The sequence below is a fragment of the Oncorhynchus mykiss genome, chromosome 29, assembly GCF_057628025.1.
Source record: "Oncorhynchus mykiss isolate SJ-2025 chromosome 29, ASM5762802v1, whole genome shotgun sequence".
NCBI lineage: Eukaryota > Metazoa > Chordata > Actinopteri > Salmoniformes > Salmonidae > Oncorhynchus > Oncorhynchus mykiss.
The window spans coordinates 8,426,624-8,445,722 of NC_143050.1; the positions used below are offsets into that span (position 1 = coordinate 8,426,624).

Here is a 19,099-nt window from a genome sequence, read left to right on the forward strand (position 1 = left end):
TTACTATACAGAATATATATATACTATTACTATACAGAATATATATATACTATTACTATACAGAATATATATATACTATTACTATACAGAATATATATACACTATTACTATACAGAATATATATATATTATTACTATACAGAATATATATATACTATTACTATACAGAAGAAAATCATACACTGTTATCCAAATATAAAGACACACACACCACACACACACACACCACACACACACACACCACACACACACACACACACCACACACACACACACACACACACCACACACACACACCACACACACACACACCACACACACCACACACACACCACACACACACACACACACACCACAATACACCACACATACACCACACACCACACATACACCACACACACACACACCACACACACACACACCACACACACACACACACACCACACATACACCACACACACACACCACACACACACCACACACACACACACACACCACACATACACCACACACACACACCACACACACACCACACACACACACACCACACACACACACACCACACACACACACACACACCACACATACACCACACACACACACCACACACACACCACACACACACACACCACACACACACACACACACACACCACACACACACACCACACACACACACACACACACACACCACACACACACACCACACACACACACACACACACACACACACACACCACACACACACACCACACACACACACACACACACACCACACACACACACCACACACACACACACCACACACACCACACACACACACACCACACACACACACACACACACACACACACACACACACCACACACACACACACACACACACCACACACACACACCACACACACACACACCACACACACCACACACACACCACACACACACACACACACACCACAATACACCACACATACACCACACACCACACATACACCACACACCACACACACACACACACACACACACACACACACCACACACCACACACCACACATACACCACACACCACAAATACACCACACACACACCACACACACACCACACACCACACACCACACACCACACACCACACACCACACACCACACACCACACACCACACACACACCACACCACACATACACCACCCACCACACATACACCACCCACCACACATACACCACACACACACCACACACACACCACACATACACCACACACCACACACACACCACATATACACACACACCACACACACACCACACATACACCACACACCACACACACACACACCACACATACACCACACACCACACACACACACACACACACACACACACGCCACACACACACCACACATACACCACACACACACCACAAATACACCACACACCACAAATACACCACACACACTACACACCACACTACACACACACACAACACACCACACACACACCACACACCTCACACACTACACACACCACACACACACAAAACGTCCTTTCATGACGAGCCAGCACTAAACAACACTGTGCCAGAGGAGAACAGATCTAGGAAAATGTGCAAGTGGAACGTTAGGATATCCTGCCAGTGGAACGTTAGGAGAACCTGCCAGTGGAACGTTAGGAGAACCTGCCAGTGGAACGTTAGGAGAACCTGCCAGTGGAACGTTAAGAGAACGTGCCAGTGGAACGTTAGGAGAGCCTGCCAGTGGAACGTTAGGAGAACCTGCCAGTGGAACGTTAGGAGAACGTGCCAGGAGCCCCGGCCGGACCTCGATGACAGGTGTGAGAATGTGGTCAGGAGCACACTCACACTCAAAGAACGCCTGCTGGCACATTGCATGCTGGGAGCTGGGAATGCCAGGGCTGACCAGAGAAAAATGAGCGGAATTCGAGAATGCCGGCCAAACCAAACACACACACACCACACACACACCACACATACCACACACCACACACACACCACACACCACACATACACCACACACCACACACACACCACACATACACCACACATACACCACACACCCCAAATACACCACACATACACCACACACCCCAAATACACCACACATACACCACACACCCCAAATACACCACACACACACCACACACACCACACATACACCACACACCACAAATACACCACACACACACCACACACACACCACACACACACCACACACCACAAATACACCACAAATACACCACAAATACACCACACACCACACACACACACACACACACACCACACATACACCACAAATACACCACACACACACCACACACCACACACACTACACATACCACACACACACACACACACACACAACATCCTTTCATGACGAGCCAGCACTAAACAACACTGTGCCAGAGGGGAACAGATCTAGGAGAACCTGCCAGTGGAACGATAGGAGAAGCTGCCTGTGGAACGCTAGGAGAACCTGCCAGTGGAACGTTAGGAGAACCTGCCAGTGGAACGTTAGGAGAACCTGCCAGTGGAACGTTAGGAGAACCTGCCAGGAGCCCCGGCCGGACCTCGCTGACAGGTGTGAGAATGTGGTTAGGAGCACGCTCACACTCACAGAACGCCTGCTGGCACATTGCATGCTGGGAGCTGGGAATGCCAGGGCTGACCAGAGAAAAATGAGCGGAATTCGAGAATGGCGGCCAAACCAAACACACACACACACACACCACACATACACCACACACCACACACCACACACCACACACACACACACACACACACACACACACACACACACACACACACACACACACACACAATCGTATAAAGGCAGTTATTTCAGTGAGAGAAATGTAATAATGGCGCCCTCTAGTGGTGAATATAGAATAGTACTGATTTTCTCACCCGTTTCCTTTCAGCCTCTTCTTCCTCCTCCTCCTCCTCCTCCTCTTCCTCATCTTCTTCCTCCTTGGCCTTTAACCTGGTCTTATTGGTGGAGCCCAGGTCAATCAGAGAGCCAGTGGGCGGGAGTTCCTGTCCTTTCCTCTGCCTCTTCCTGTTCCTGCTCACGTTTCTACGGCGACGGCTGACTAGGAACTCCTTATACTGCGGCAGTTCAGGGATCTCTTCATCCTTCTCTTCCTCCTCTTCCTCCTCCACATCATTGCCACCCTCATCCTCATCGCCCGAGAGAGACTCCTCTCCATCGAGGCTCTGGGTGACGAAGACTCTAGGTGGGCTGACGTTGTCGATGTTGTCGTCTCCAGAGAACACGATAGCGCTGGGTTTGTGTTTTACGATACAGAACAAGTCCATGGAACTACCCTTGCCTGGCCCTGGGGCATCTTGACACCTTTCCTGGGGGGTATCAAGGGCAACATGTCCCAGAGTCTGGCCAGGAGAGAGGGGTGGAGAGGAGACTGGAGAGGAGGGTGGAGAAGGGGTCTCCTTAGGCCTCTCCCTCTCCTCTACAGGCTCTCTAACACGTTGTTTCCCAGAGCGTCCATTCACCTCTGTGACCAGACCAGACTCTGTAGGACACACCGGTATGTGTGGAGTAGTCTCAGGCCCCGTCCCAAGCTCCACCTCAGTATCACAGCTCATCGTGGAGGTTTGGTCCACCTCGTACATGTCCCACGTCTGACCCAGGGTCAGTCCACTCTCTATGGGATCTGCTTCACAGGGAGGCCTATGGTCCATGCCCACCTCATCTAGATCTCTGTTCGTTGTGGTTTGAGCCTGAGTAGATCCACTGTTCATGGGCTCTGGGTCTCCTGATTCCCCCAGGGGAGGTGGTGTGGACATGGGGCTCAGGCCATCACAACACTGCACTACAGAGGTAACCTCAACCCCCTGACCCTGACCTTCAACCTCACGGTGACCCCGTATATCCTCCAGTAGAACGGTCACTGTGTCCAGAGTCTGGCCGTGTCTGTGAGGGGGTTGATGACTGACTGCAAGAGTGGTCTTTCACACATCGCCATGGTAACTGGTTGGAGATCCTATCATGAAGCCTCGGTGGTCAGTTCTGGTCAATGTTTCCTAAATGGGCTGTAAGGCCTTGTTATCTGCACAGAGAACAGTTCAATATTCTGTTTAGGCCTATAGGTCAACGTGATCAATCATTCATTTCAGGATTATAGAAGCTCGACTCTACTACAGTGACATGACTTGAAACTGAACACAGACTAAAACATTTGTTATTCATTTGAACAAAAATAAAGTGGGTCATTTTACTCAAGAATAGTTTAAATAGCCATTTAAATCTGATTCTCCAGATTTGATCGAGACGAAACATCACATCTGTTTCAAGTCTGGATCTGTTTCTGACGCTCAAGGTTCAGCGCTGAGAATTCTGCACAAAACTGAATTGATTTATGACCTGCTTCAAAAAAACACAAAGAATTACATTCATTATTCAAAGACCTCTTTAACCCCATAAACAGCTTGAAAACCCCCCAACAGAAACATACCTTTAAACTCTAAACTTTAAACTGTCTCCAAACAGGGAAGTCATGCTACAGCCTTCATTTTCTCTCAGCTCCACACCGGGAGGGGGAACCTTGTCATTGCCTGTTTAAGTCTACTTTTCCTTGGTGGCTATTCCCGATATTTGTGTTCCCTGACCCGGTTTCAGCTGAGTAGTTGTGCATGTTTTTCTGTCGTTTTCCTTGTCGTTTCCAAATAATGTGGTGGTGGAACAACAACTGTAGCCTAATTTCCTACATTGACTTGAATTTTAGTTGGAATTGATCCCATCTATAACATATGTCTATGCTAATAATACCTGCTGACTTGCCTTTTTACTGAAACAATGTTCTGAAGGATATCATAAGAAAAGCACAAGAGAGAGAGGGACAGAGAGAGAGAGAGACAGAGAGAGAGAGAGAGAGAGAGAGAGAGAGAGAGAGAGAGAGAGAAAGAGAGAGAGAGAGAGAAAGAAAGAGAGAACATGACAGAGAATGAATCAAATTAATCTGTAGTATTTTCTTACCTGTATCTGAGACACTGTGCAGGAGAGGTTGTTAAGGAGGGAAAGATGAACTGTCCAGACCCCAGAACCCAGACTCCAGAACCCAGGCCCCAGACCCCAGACTCCAGACTCCAGAACCCAGACCCCAGAACCCAGAACCCAGAACCCAGACCCCAGCTGAAGAGAGAGACAAGAAGAAAAGAGAATTCCAGTGGATTTACAGTCCCGAGGAGAGTAGGAGCAGCTGTATTATCCTTGGTAAGGCAGGTCCATACCATCCCAGTGTCCACTATGAGCCCTGTGATACTGCCACTGGTCCCTTCAGCCGACAGAAGAAAACCCAGCCGAGAACAACATGTGTTTGCATGTCATAAGGCTGAGATGGGGAGATAGGGGAGGGGGGTTTACCTCCAAGAGAGAGAGAGAGAGAGAGGGGAGAATGAGGAGGGACTGTGAGAGGGAGAACGAGAGGAGGGGAGAGGAAGGAGAGAGAGAGAGAGAGAGAGAGAGAGAGGTGTTCGGAGTTAAGGACAGAATGATGAGCCTTCTTCCTTTACTACCTCATTAAACCGTGAGGAGGAGAAGGAGAGGACTGGTTTGACAGACAGGTAATGAGGAGTAGGCAACATCTGTGCAGGTGTGGAGTGGAATGTGTGTGTGAGAGGGAGAGAGGGAGAGAAAGAGTGAGAGGTACATCACCCCCCTTGCTCCCTTGTAAATATAACTTCACTTCAGGCTATGGATTCTTTCACCTTAAACATACATTCCTCAGAGAAGAATGAAGTCACACTTTTTACCTCACTCTATCTCTCCCTCCTCCTCCACCTTCTCTCTCTCTCTCTCTCTCTCTCTCTCTCTCTCTCTCCCTCCCTCTCCCTCTCTCTCCCTCTCTCCCTCTCTCCCTCTCTCCCCCTAAGCGTCTCTTCCTATCAGCAGAATCTGTTCAGTCAGCTTCTTAAAGTAAAGACAGGGTTATGGCTGTAGAATGACAAGCTTCATTAAACACACATTCCACAGAGAAGTATGAAGTCATGCTTTTTTCCTCCCTCCCTCATCCATCTCTATCGTTCTATCTAAACGTATCTTCTCTGCAACAGAATATAATCTGTCATCTTCTGTGCTATTTTGTTGGTTCTTTTGAGTTGTTTGAGGACGCAGAAAGAGGACGCAGATCGGGCTGCCTTTTGAGAATCCATAAGCAAGCGAGTAAACTCCCACTGCCATCAATTCTACTTGCTAACATGCAATCGTAAAATTGATGACCTATGATTACGATTAACCTACCAATGGGACATTAAGAACTGTTATATCTTATGTTTCAATGATTCGTGGCTGAACGACGACAAGGATAATATAGAGCTGGCGGGATTGTCCAAGCACCTGTAGAACAGAGAAGCTACGTCTGGTAAGACGAGGGGTGGGGATGTGTGTCTTCTTGTCAATAACAGCTGGTGAACGATGTCTAATACTAAAGAAGTCTCGAGGTATTACTCACCTGAGGTAGAGTACCTTATGATAAGTTGTAGACCACACTATCTACCAAGAGAGGTCTCATCTATATTATTCCTAGCCATCTATTTACCACCACAAACCGATGCTGGCTCTAAGAACTCTCTCAACCAACTCTATAAGGCCATGAGCAAACAAGAAAATGCTCAACCCAGAGGCAGCGCTCCTAGTGGCCGGGGACTTTAATGCAGGCAAACTTAAATCAGTTTTACCAAATTTTTGCCAGCATGTCACATGTGCAACCAGAGGAAAAAAAATCTAGACCACCTTTACTCCACACACAGAGACATATACAAAGCTCTCCCCTGCCCTCCATTTGGCAAATCTGACCATAATTCTATCCTCCTGATGCTTAGAAGCAAAAACTAAAGCATGGAGCACCAGTGACTCGCTCAACACGGAATTGGTCAGATGACGCAGATGCTAAGCTACAGGACTGTTTTGCTAGCACAGACTGGAACATGTTCCAGGATTCCTCCAATGGCATTGAGGAGTTTACCACCTCAGTCATCGGCTTCATCAATGAGTTCATCGATGACATCGTCCCCAACATTTCCCAAACAGAAGCTGTGGATTACATTGCAACATCTGCATCTGCAGACAACAAACAAACAAGCAAAGCGTCAATACAGGATTAAGATCGACTCCTACTACACCGGCTCTGACGCTCGTCGGATGTGGCTTGAAAACTATTACGGACTACAAAGGGAAACTCAGACGCGAGCTGCCCAGTGACGCGAGCCTACCAGATGAGCTAAATGCCATTTATGCTCGCTTTGAGGCAAGCAACACTGAACCATGCACGAGAGCAGAACCAGCTGTTCTGAATGACTATGTGATAACTCTCTCGGTAGCCGATGTGAATAAAACCTTTAAACAGGTCAACATTTACAAAGCCGCTGGGCCAGACGGATTACCAGGACGTGTACTCAAAGCATGCGGGGACCAACTGTCAAGTGTCTTCACTGACATTTTCAACCTCTCCCTGACCGAGTCTGTAATACCTACATGTTTCAAGCAGACCACCATAGTCCCTGTGCCCAAGGAAGCTAAGGTAACCAGCCTAAATAGTTACCGCCCCGTCACACTCACGTCGGTAGCCATGACGTGCTTTGAAAGACTGGTCATGGCCCACATCAACAGCATCCTCCCGGATACCCTAAACCGACTCCAATTCGCATACCGCGAATCCACAGATCCACAGATGACGTAATCTCAATCGCACTCCTCACTGCCCTCTCCCACCTGGACAAAATTAACACTTATGTGAGAATGCTGTTTCTTGACTACAGCTCAGCGTTCAACACCATAGTGCCCACAAAGCTCATCACTAAGCTAAGGACCCTGAGACTAAACACCTCCCTCTGCAACTGGATCCTGGACTTCCTGATGGGCCGCCCCCAGTTGGTAAGGGTAGGCAACAACATGTCTTGCCACGCACATCCTCAGCACTGGGGCCCCTCAGGGGTGTGTACTTAGTCCCCTCCTGTATTCCCTGTTCACCCATGACTGCGTGGCCAAACATGACTCCAACACCATCATTAAGTTTGCTGATGACACAAAAGTGGTAGGCCTGATCACCGACAATGATGAGACAGCCTGTAGGGAGGAGGTCAGAGAACTGGCAGTGGTGCCAGGACAAGAACCTCTCCCTCAATGTGAGCAAGACTAAAGAGCTGATCATGGACTACAGGAAAAGGTGGGCCGAACAGGCCCCCATCAACATCACCGGGGCTATAGTGGAGTGGGTTCGAGAGTTTAAAGTTCCTTGGTGTCCACATCACCAACGATCAATCATGGTCCAAACAGAGGGCACTACAAAACCTTTTCCCCCTCACAAGACTGAAAAGATTTGTTTAATTTTATTAATTTTTTTTACCTTTATTTAACTAGGCAAGTCAGTCAAGAAGAAATTCTTATTTTCAATGACGGCCTAGGAACAGTAGGTTAACTGGTCTAGGAACAGTGGGTTTAACTGATCTAGGAACAGTGGGTTAACTGGTCTAGGAACAGTGGGTTAACTGGTCTAGGAACAGTGGGTTAACTGGCCTAGGAACAGTGGGTTAACTGGTCTAGGAACAGTGGGTTAACTGGCCTAGGAACGGTGGGTTAACTGGTCTAGGAACAGTGGGTTAACTGGTCTAGGAACAGTGAGTTAACTGGTCTAGGAACAGTGGGTTAACTGGTCTAGGAACAGTGGGTTAACTGGTCTAGGAACAGTGGGTTAACTGGTCTAGGAACAGTGGGTTAAGTGGTCTAGGAACAGTGGGTTAACTGGTCTAGGAACGGTGGGTTAACTGGTCTAGGAACAGTGGGTTAACTGGTCTAGGAACAGTGGGTTAACTGGTCTAGGAACAGTGGGTTAACTGGTCTAGGAACAGTGGTTTAACTGGTCTAGGAACAGTAGGTTCACTGGTCTAGGAACAGTGGGTTTAACTGATCTAGGAACAGTGGGTTAACTGGTCTAGGAACATTGGCTTAACTGGTCTAGGAACAGTGGGTTAACTGGCCTAGGAACAGTGGGTTAACTGGTCTAGGAACAGTGGGTTAACTGGCCTAGGAACGGTGGGTTAACTGGTCTAGGAACAGTGGGTTAACTGCCTGTTCAGGGGCAGAACGACAGATTTGTCATGGGTCCCCAGATCCTCAAAATGTTCTACAGCTGTACCATCGAGAGCATCCTGAGTGGTTGCATCACCGCCTAGTATGGCAACTGCTCGGCGTCTGATCGTAAGGAGCTAGAGAGGGTAGTGCGTACAGCCCAGAACATCACTGGGGCCAAGCTTCCTGACATCCAGGACCTCTATACCAGACTGTTCTCTCTGCTACCGTACGACAAGCGGTACCGGAGCGCCAAGTCTAGGTCCAAAAGGCTCCTTAACAGCTTCTACCCCCAAGACATGAGACTGCTGAATAATTAATCAAATGGCCACCGGACTATTACATTGACCCCGTACATTGACCCCCCATTGACTCAGTACCGGAACCCCCTGTATATAGCCTCCACACTGACTCAGTACTGGTACCCCCTGTATATAGCCTCCACATTGACTCAGTACTGGTACCCCTTGTATATAGCCTCCACATTGACTCTGTACTGGTACCCCCTGTATATAGCCTCCACACTGAGTCAGTACTGGTACCCCCTGTATATAGCCTCCACATTGACTCTGTACTGGTACCCCCTGTATATAGCCTCCACATTGACTCAGTACCGGTACCCCCTGTATATAGCCTCCACATTGACTCAGTACTGGTACCCCCTGTATATAGCCTCCACATTGACTCAGTACTGGTACCCCCTGTATATAGCCTCCACATTGACTCAGTACTGGTACCCCCTGTATATAGCCTCCACATTGACTCTGTACTGGTACCCCCTGTATATAGCCTCCACACTGACTCAGTACTGGTACCCCCTGTATATAGCCTCCACATTGACTCAGTACCGGTACCCCTTGTATATAGCCTCCACATTGACTCAGTACCGGTACCCCCTGTATATAGCCTCCACACTGACTCAGTACTGGTACCCCCTGTATATAGCCTCCACATTGACTCAGTACCGGTACCCCCTGTATGTAGCCTCCACATTGACTCAGTACTGGTACCCCCTGTATATAGCCTCAACATTGACTCAGTACCGGTACACCCTGTATATAGCCTCCACATTGACTCAGTACCGGTACCCCCTGTATATAGCCTCCACATTGACTCAGTATCGGTACCCCCTGTATATAGCCTCCACATTGACTCAGTACCGGTACCCCCTGTATATAGCCTCCACATTGACTCAGTACCGGTACCCCCTGTATATAGCCTCCACATTGACTCAGTACCGGTACCCCCTGTATATAGCCTCCACACTGACTCAGTACCGGTACCCCCTGTATATAGCCTCCACACTGACTCAGTATTGGTACCCCCTGTAAATAGCCTGCACACTGAATCAGTATCGGTACCCCCTGTATATAGCCTCCACACTGAATCAGTACCGGTACCCCCTGTATATAGCCTCCACACTGACTCAGTACTGGTACCCCCTGTATATAGCCTGCACACTGAATCAGTATCGGTACCCCCTGTATATAGCCTCCACACTGAATCAGTATCGGTACCCCCTGTATATAGCCTCCACATTGACTCAGTACTGGTACCCCCTGTATATAGCCTCCACATTGACTCAGTACCGGTACCCCCTGTATATAGCCTGCACACTGAATCAGTATCGGTACCCCCTGTATATAGCCTCCACACTGAATCAGTATCGGTACCCCCTGTATATAGCCTCCACACTGACTCAGTACTGGTACCCCCTGTATATAGCCTCCACATTGACTCAGTACTGGTACCCCCTGTATATAGCCTCCACATTGACTCTGTACTGGTACCACCTGTATATAGTCTCCACATTGACTCTGTACTGGTACCCCCTGTATATAGCCTCCACACTGAATCAGTATCGGTACCCCCTGTATATAGCCTCCACATTGACTCAGTACTGGTACCCCCTGTATATAGCCTCCACATTGACTCAGTACTGGTACCCCCTGTATATAGCCTCCACATTGACTCAGTATCGGTACCCCCTGTATATAGCCTACACATTGACTCAGTACTGGTACCCCCTGTATATAGCCTCCACACTGACTCAGTACTGGTACCCCCTGTATATAGCCTCCACATTGACTCAGTACCGGTACCCCTTGTATATAGCCTCCACATTGACTCAGTACCGGTACCCCCTGTATATAGCCTCCACACTGACTCAGTACTGGTACCCCCTGTATATAGCCTCCACATTGACTCAGTACCGGTACCCCCTGTATGTAGCCTCCACATTGACTCAGTACTGGTACCCCCTGTATATAGCCTCAACATTGACTCAGTACCGGTACACCCTGTATATAGCCTCCACATTGACTCAGTACCGGTACCCCCTGTATATAGCCTCCACATTGACTCAGTATCGGTACCCCCTGTATATAGCCTCCACATTGACTCAGTACCGGTACCCCCTGTATATAGCCTCCACATTGACTCAGTACCGGTACCCCCTGTATATAGCCTCCACATTGACTCAGTACCGGTACCCCCTGTATATAGCCTCCACACTGACTCAGTACCGGTACCCCCTGTATATAGCCTCCACACTGACTCAGTATTGTTACCCCCTGTATATAGCCTGCACACTGAATCAGTATCGGTACCCCCTGTATATAGCCTCCACACTGAATCAGTACCGGTACCCCCTGTATATAGCCTCCACACTGACTCAGTACTGGTACCCCCTGTATATAGCCTGCACACTGAATCAGTATCGGTACCCCCTGTATATAGCCTCCACACTGAATCAGTATCGGTACCCCCTGTATATAGCCTCCACATTGACTCAGTACTGGTACCCCCTGTATATAGCCTCCACATTGACTCAGTACCGGTACCCCCTGTATATAGCCTGCACACTGAATCAGTATCGGTACCCCCTGTATATAGCCTCCACACTGAATCAGTATCGGTACCCCCTGTATATAGCCTCCACACTGACTCAGTACTGGTACCCCCTGTATATAGCCTCCACATTGACTCAGTACTGGTACCCCCTGTATATAGCCTCCACATTGACTCAGTACTGGTACCCCCTGTATATAGCCTCCACATTGACTCAGTACTGGTACCCCCTGTATATAGCCTCCACATTGACTCAGTATCGGTACCCCCTGTATATAGCCTACACATTGACTCAGTACTGGTACCCCCTGTATATAGCCTCCACATTGACTCTGTACCGGTACCCCCTGTATATAGCCTCCACATTGACTCAGTACTGGTACCCCCTGTATATAGCCTACACATTGACTCAGTACTGGTACCCCCTGTATATAGCCTCCACATTGACTCAGTACTGGTACCCCCTGTATATAGCCTACACATTGACTCAGTACTGGTACCCCCTGTATATAGCCTACACATTGACTCAGTACTGGTACCCCCTGTATATAGCCTACACATTGACTCAGTACTGGTACCCCCTGTATATAGCCTGCACACTGAATCAGTATCGGTACCCCCTGTATATAGCCTACACACTGAATCAGTATCGGTACCCCCTGTATATAGCCTCCACATTGACTCAGTACTGGTACCCCCTGTATATAGCCTACACACTGAATCAGTATCGGTACCCCCTGTATATAGCCTACACACTGAATCAGTATCGGTACCCCTTGTATATAGCCTTGTTATTGTAATGTTATTGTGTTACTTTATATCATGTTTTACTTTAGTCGATTTGCTAAATATTTTCTTAACTCTTCTTGAACTGCACTGTTGGTTAAGGGCCTGTAAGTTAACATTTCACAGTAAAGTCGACACTTGTTGTTTTCAGAGCATGTGTCAAATAAAGTTTGATTTGATTTATATAAATGACAGTTTAAAGATTCATTGCAGCTCATGATAAGTCAGACACCTGGACGAGCCAGGACCATCCCAGGACCAGCCCAGGACTAGTCAGGACCAGCCAAGACCAGCCAGGACCATCCCAGGACCAGCCCAGGACTAGTCAGGACCAGCCAAGACCAGCCAGGAACATCCCAGGACCAGCCCAGGACTAGTCAGGACCAGCCAAGACCAGCCAGGACCATCCCAGTACCAGCCCAGGACTAGTCAAGATCAGGCCAGGACCGGCCCAGGACCAGCCAGGACCAGCCAGGACCAGCCAAGACCAGCCAGGGCCATCCCAGGACCAGCCCAGGACTAGTCAGGACCAGCCAAGACCAGCCAGGAACATCCCAGGACCAGCCCAGGACTAGTCAGGACCAGCCAAGACCAGCCAGGACCATCCCAGTACCAGCCCAGGACTAGTCAGGATCAGGCCAGGACCGGCCCAGGACCAGCCAGGACCAGCCAGGACTAGTCAGGACCAGCCAAGACCAGCCAGGACCATCCCAGGACCAGCCCAGGACTAGTCAGGACCAGCCAAGACCAGCCAGGACCATCCCAGGACCAGCCCAGGACTAGTCAGGACCAGCCAAGACCAGCCAGGACCATCCCAGTACCAGCCCAGGACTAGCCAGGACCGGCCCAGGACCGGCCCAGGACCAGCTAGGACCAGCCAGGACTAGTCAGGACCAGCCAGGACTGGCACAGGACCATCCCAGTACCAGCCCAGGACTAGCCAGGACCGGCCCAGGACCGGCCCAGGACCGGCCCAGGACCAGCCAGGACCAGCCAGGACTAGCCAGGACCAGCCAGGACTGGCACAGGACCATCCCAGTACCAGCCAGGACCATCGCCTACTGTACATATACTGTACAGACTGACAGACAGACATTTAACTTGGACATTTACATTTGAGTTACTTAGCAGACGCTCTTAACCACTAGCCTACCTGCCGCTATAGACACACACACACACACGCACACGCACGCACACACACACACGCACGCACGCACGCACACGCACGCGCGCGCGCACACGCACACGCACGCACACACGCGCGCACACACACACAGTGAACATATTTAGCTCACATACCATTACTGTACACAGTGTGAAGCAGCCATCGATCACAGAACCCTCAGTGTTCCAGAGCTTCTGGAGAACAGGAACAAGAATATGGAGCGGAACGTTCATCCCCGTCTGATCTGAGCTCCAAAGAAATGTCTGGAATGTTGGGGGAATTTACAGTTCCACTGTCTGGATTCTGGAAGTTACACAATCCATTTAAAGTTGTTTTTTTATGGCAACATCTTATGCGATATTGTTTGTAAAAAACGTCTGATAAAAAGTTTCATCACACACTCTTTTATCACCTTACTCCTAAATGTACATGGTGAGGGTAGGCAACAACACATTCGCCACGCTGACCCTCAACACAGGGGCCCGGAACGGGTGCGTTCTCAACGCCCACTCCTGTACTTCCTGTCCATCCACGACCGCGTGACTGCGCACGACTCCAACACCAGCATTAAGTTTGGTAGGCCTGATCACCGACGACAATGAGACAGGCTATAGGGAGGAGGTCAGAGACCTGGCAGTGTGGTGTCAAGACAACAACCTCTCCCTCAACGTGAGCAACGCAAAGGACTACAGGAAATGAAGATGTTACCTCCGTAACATTTCCTGACTCCGACCATCCCTCACGGACCCGGTAGCAGAGATACTCTCAAACGCTTTTGTGACATCACATCTGGACTACTGCAACGGAGTCCTATTCGGGGGGTCCGGTAAAGTCCTGGATAGATTCCAGTACGTCCAGGACTCCACTGCCAGGATCAACACGCACACCGAACCCTGGGAACCACCACTCTTCACCACATTCACTGGCTCCCAGTCAAATTCCACATTACCTAGCAAGATCCTGCTCTTCACCTACAAGGCCCTCCATGGCCCCTTCATAGCTCTCATTACCTTCACTCTCTCTGAGGGTCACACTATAGTCAGAGAGAGTTGTTCTGTGGATGCAGCCCAAATAAATGCTTCTCAGAGTTCAAGTAACAGACATCTCATCATCAACTGTACAGAGGAGACTGCTTGATGACCCAACACACCTTCAGGCTGTGTTTTTTTTAACCTTTTCTTATTCAACCTTTTCTTATTTACAATGACGGCCTACACCGGCCAAACCTGGACGACGCTGGGTCAATTGTGTGCCGCCCTATGGGACTCCCAATCACGGCCAGTTGTGATGCAGCCTGGATTCGAACCAGGGTGTCTGTAGTGAGTCCTCTAGCACTGAGATGCAGTGTCTTAGACCACTGTGCCACTCTCCAAGAAGGAGAGTGATGGAGTGCTGCATCAGATGACCTGGCCTCCACAATCACCCAACCTCAACCCAATTGAGATGGTTTGGAATGAGTTGGACCGCAGAGTGAAGGAAAAGCAGCCAAAAGAGCTCAACATATTTGGGAACTCCTTCAAGACTGTTGGAAAATCATTCCAGGTAAAGCTGGTTGAGAGAATGCCAAGAGTGTGCAAAGCTGTCATCAAGGTAAAGGATTGCTACTCTGAAGAATCTAAAAATATATTTAGATTTGTTTAACACTTTTTTGGTTACTACATGACTCCATGTGTTATTTCATAGTTGTGATACCTTCACTATTATTCTACAGCGTAGGTGCAACGATGTGCGCTGAGAGTCGGGAAGCAAGTTCAGGGAGTGTTTTAATAAATACACACAACATAATACAAAAATAAGAAACATGAACAACACACAGAACTGACACAGGAACAGAAACAATAACGCCTGGGGAAAGAACCAATAGGGAGTGACATATATAGGGAAGGTAATCAGGGACGTGATGAAGTCCAGGTGAGTCTGAAGACGCGCAGGTGTGCGTAACGATGGTGGCAGGTGTGCGTAACGATGGTGGCAGGTGTGCGCCATAACGAGCAGCCTGGTAATCTAGGGAGAGGGAGCACACGTGACAGTAGAAAATAGTAAAAATAAAGAAAACCCACTGCCATCAATTCTACTTGCTAACATGCAATCAATTGAATTGAAAATAAAATGACCTACGATTACGATTATTCTACCAACAGGACATTAAGAATTGTGTTTCACCGAGTCATGGCTGAACGATGACACGGATAACATAGAGCTAGAGGGATTTTCAATGAAAGGGCAGAACAGGGATTGTCCAAGCACCGGCAGAACAGAGAAGCTACGTCTGGTAAGACGAGGGGTGGGAATGTGTGTCTTCTTGTCAATAACAGCTGGTGAACGATGTCTAATACTAAAGAAGTCTCGAGGTATTACTCACCTGAGGTAGAGTACCTTATGATAAGTTGTAGACCACACTATCTACCAAGAGAGGTCTAATCTATATTATTCCTAGCCGTCTATTTACCACCACAGACAAACGCTGGCACTAAGACCGCACTAAACCAACTTTATAAGGCCATAAGCAAACAAGAAAATTCTCACCCAGAAGCAGCGCTCCTAGTGGCCGGGGACTTTAATTCAGGCAAACTTAAATCATTTTTACCATCATGTCATGTGTGCAACCAGAGGAAAAACGATTCTAAAACACTTTTACTCCACCCATAGAGATCCATACAAAGCTCTCCCCCGCCCTCCATTTGGCAAATCTGACCATAATTATATCCTCCTGATTCCTGCTTACAAGTAAAAACTAAAGCAGGAAGTACCAGTGACTCGCTCAATACGGAAGTGGTCAGATGGCGCGGATGCTACGAGCAGGACTGTTTTGCTAGCAGACTGGAATATGTTCCGGGATTCATCCAATGGCATTGAGGAGTATACCACCTCACTCATCAGCTTCATCAATGAGTGCATCGACGACATCGTCCCCATAGTGACCGTACGCACATATCCCAACCAGAAGCCATCGATTACAGGCAACATCTGCATCGAGCTAAAGGCTAGAACTGCCGCTTTCAGGAGTGGGACAATAGTCTGGACGCCAATAAGAAAATCCCGCTATGCCCTCAGATGAACCATCAAAGAAGCAAAGCGTCAATAGAGGATTAAGATTGACACCGGCTCTGATGCTCGTCAGATGTGGCAGGGCTTGAAAACTACTACTGATCCTCAGCACTGGGGCCCCTCAGGGGTGAGTACTTAGTCCCTGAACACTCCCTGTTCACCCACGACTGCGTGGCCAACACCATCATTAAGTGTGCTGACGACACAACAGTGGTCTGAACCCCGACAATGATGAGACAGCCTACAGGGAGGAGGTCAGAGACCTGACAGTGTGGTGCCAGGACAACAACCTCTCCCTCGATGTGAGCAAGACTAAGGAGCTGATCGTGGACTACAGATAAAGGCGTGCCGAACAGACCCCCTATAAACATCAACAGGGCTGTAGTGGAGTGGGTTCGAGAGTTTCAAGTTCCTTGATGTCCACATCACCAACAAACTAACATGGTCCAAACACACCAAGACAGTCATGAAGAGGGCACAACAAAATAGTTTCCCCCTCAGGAGACTGAAAAGATTTGGCATGGGTCCCCAGATCCTCAAAAAGTTCTACAGCTGCACCATCGAGAGCATCCTGACCGGTTGCATCACCGCCTGGTATGACAACTAGTGCCTTACAGTCAGATGCCGAGCACAGAGGTTAGTGCGTACGGCCCAGTACATCACTGAGGTCAAATCTTCCTGCCATCCAGGACGTATATACCAGGCGGTGTCAGAGGAAAGCCCATAAAATAGTTATAGACTGTTTTCTCTGCTACCGCACGGCAAGCGATACCCGAGCGCCAAGTCTAGGACCAAAAGGTTCCTTAACAGCTTCTACCCTCAAGCCATAAGACTGCTGAACAATTAATCAAATAGCAACCGGACTATTACACCACCCCTGTTGTATATTATCTATGCATAGTCACTTCACCCCTACCTACATATACAAATTACCTCAACTAACCTGTACCCCCCGCACACTGACTCAGTATCGGTACCCCCTGCATATAGCCTCGTTATTGTGTTACTTTTTATTATTTTTTACTTTAGTTTATTTGCTAAATATTTTCTTAACTCTTCTTGAACTGCACTGTTGTTTTTAGGGCTTGTAAGTAAGCATTTCACCGTAAGGTATACAGTCGTGACCAAAAGTTTTGAGACACAAATATTAATTTTCACAAAGTCTGCTGCTTGTCACGACTTCCACTGAAAGTGGCTCCTCTCCCTGATCGGGTGGCGCTCGGCGCTCGTCGTCACCGGTCTACTAGCTGCCACTGAAAGTGCCTCCTCTCCCTGATCGGGCGGCGCTCGGCGCTCGTCGTCACCGGTCTACTAGCTGCCACTGAAGGTGGCTCCTCTCCCTGATCGGGCGGCGCTCGGCGCTCGTCGTCACCGGTCTACTAGCTGCCACTGAAAGTGCCTCCTCTCCCTGATCGGGCGGCGCTCGGCGCTCGTCGTCACCGGTCTACTAGCTGCCACTGAAGGTGGCTCCTCTCCCTGTTCGGGCGGCGCTCGGCGCTCGTCGTCACCGGTCTACTAGCTGCCACTGAAGGTGGCTCCTCTCCCTGTTCGGGCGGCGCTCGGCGCTCGTCGTCACCGGTCTACTAGCTGCCACTGAAGGTGGCTCCTCTCCCTGTTCGGGCGGTGCTCGGCGGTCGTCGTCACCGGTCTACTAGCTGCCACTGAAGGTGGCTCCTCTCCCTGTTCGGGCGGTGCTCGGCGCTCGTCGTCACCGGTCTACTAGCTGCCACTGAAGGTGGCTCCTCTCCCTGTTCGGGCGGTGCTCGGCGGTCGTCGTCACCGGTCTACTAGCTGCCACTGAAGGTGGCTCCTCTCCCTGTTCGGGCGGTGCTCGGCGGTCGTCGTCACCGGTCTACTAGCTGCCACTGAAGGTGGCTCCTCTCCCTGTTCGGGCGGTGCTCGGCGGTCGTCGTCACCGGTCTACTAGCTGCCACTGAAGGTGGCTCCTCTCCCTGTTCGGGCGGCGCTCGGCGCTCGTCGTCACCGGTCTACTAGCTGCCACTGAAGGTGGCTCCTCTCCCTGTTCGGGCGGTGCTCGGCGGTCGTCGTCACCGGTCTACTAGCTGCCACTGAAGGTGGCTCCTCTCCCTGTTCGGGCGGTGCTCGGCGGTCGTCGTCACCGGTCTACTAGCTGCCACTGAAGGTGGCTCCTCTCCCTGTTC

The 19,099-nt window shown here is 49.5% G+C and overlaps 1 protein-coding gene across 1 annotated transcript in view; it reads right to left on the reverse strand.

Annotated features, from left to right (window-relative positions):
- stard13a (StAR-related lipid transfer (START) domain containing 13a) overlaps positions 1-5,518 on the reverse strand; it is a 175,218-nt gene extending 169,700 nt beyond the window's left edge. The window contains exons 1-2 of the mRNA XM_090226453.1: positions 5,000-5,518; positions 2,911-4,073 (exon numbers count right to left, since the gene is read on the reverse strand). Coding sequence (XP_090082579.1) covers positions 2,911-3,810 — 900 coding nt within the window. The 5' untranslated portion in view covers positions 3,811-4,073; positions 5,000-5,518. The remainder of the gene's footprint in view (positions 1-2,910; positions 4,074-4,999) is intronic.
- Positions 5,519-19,099: the final 13,581 nt, after the last annotated feature.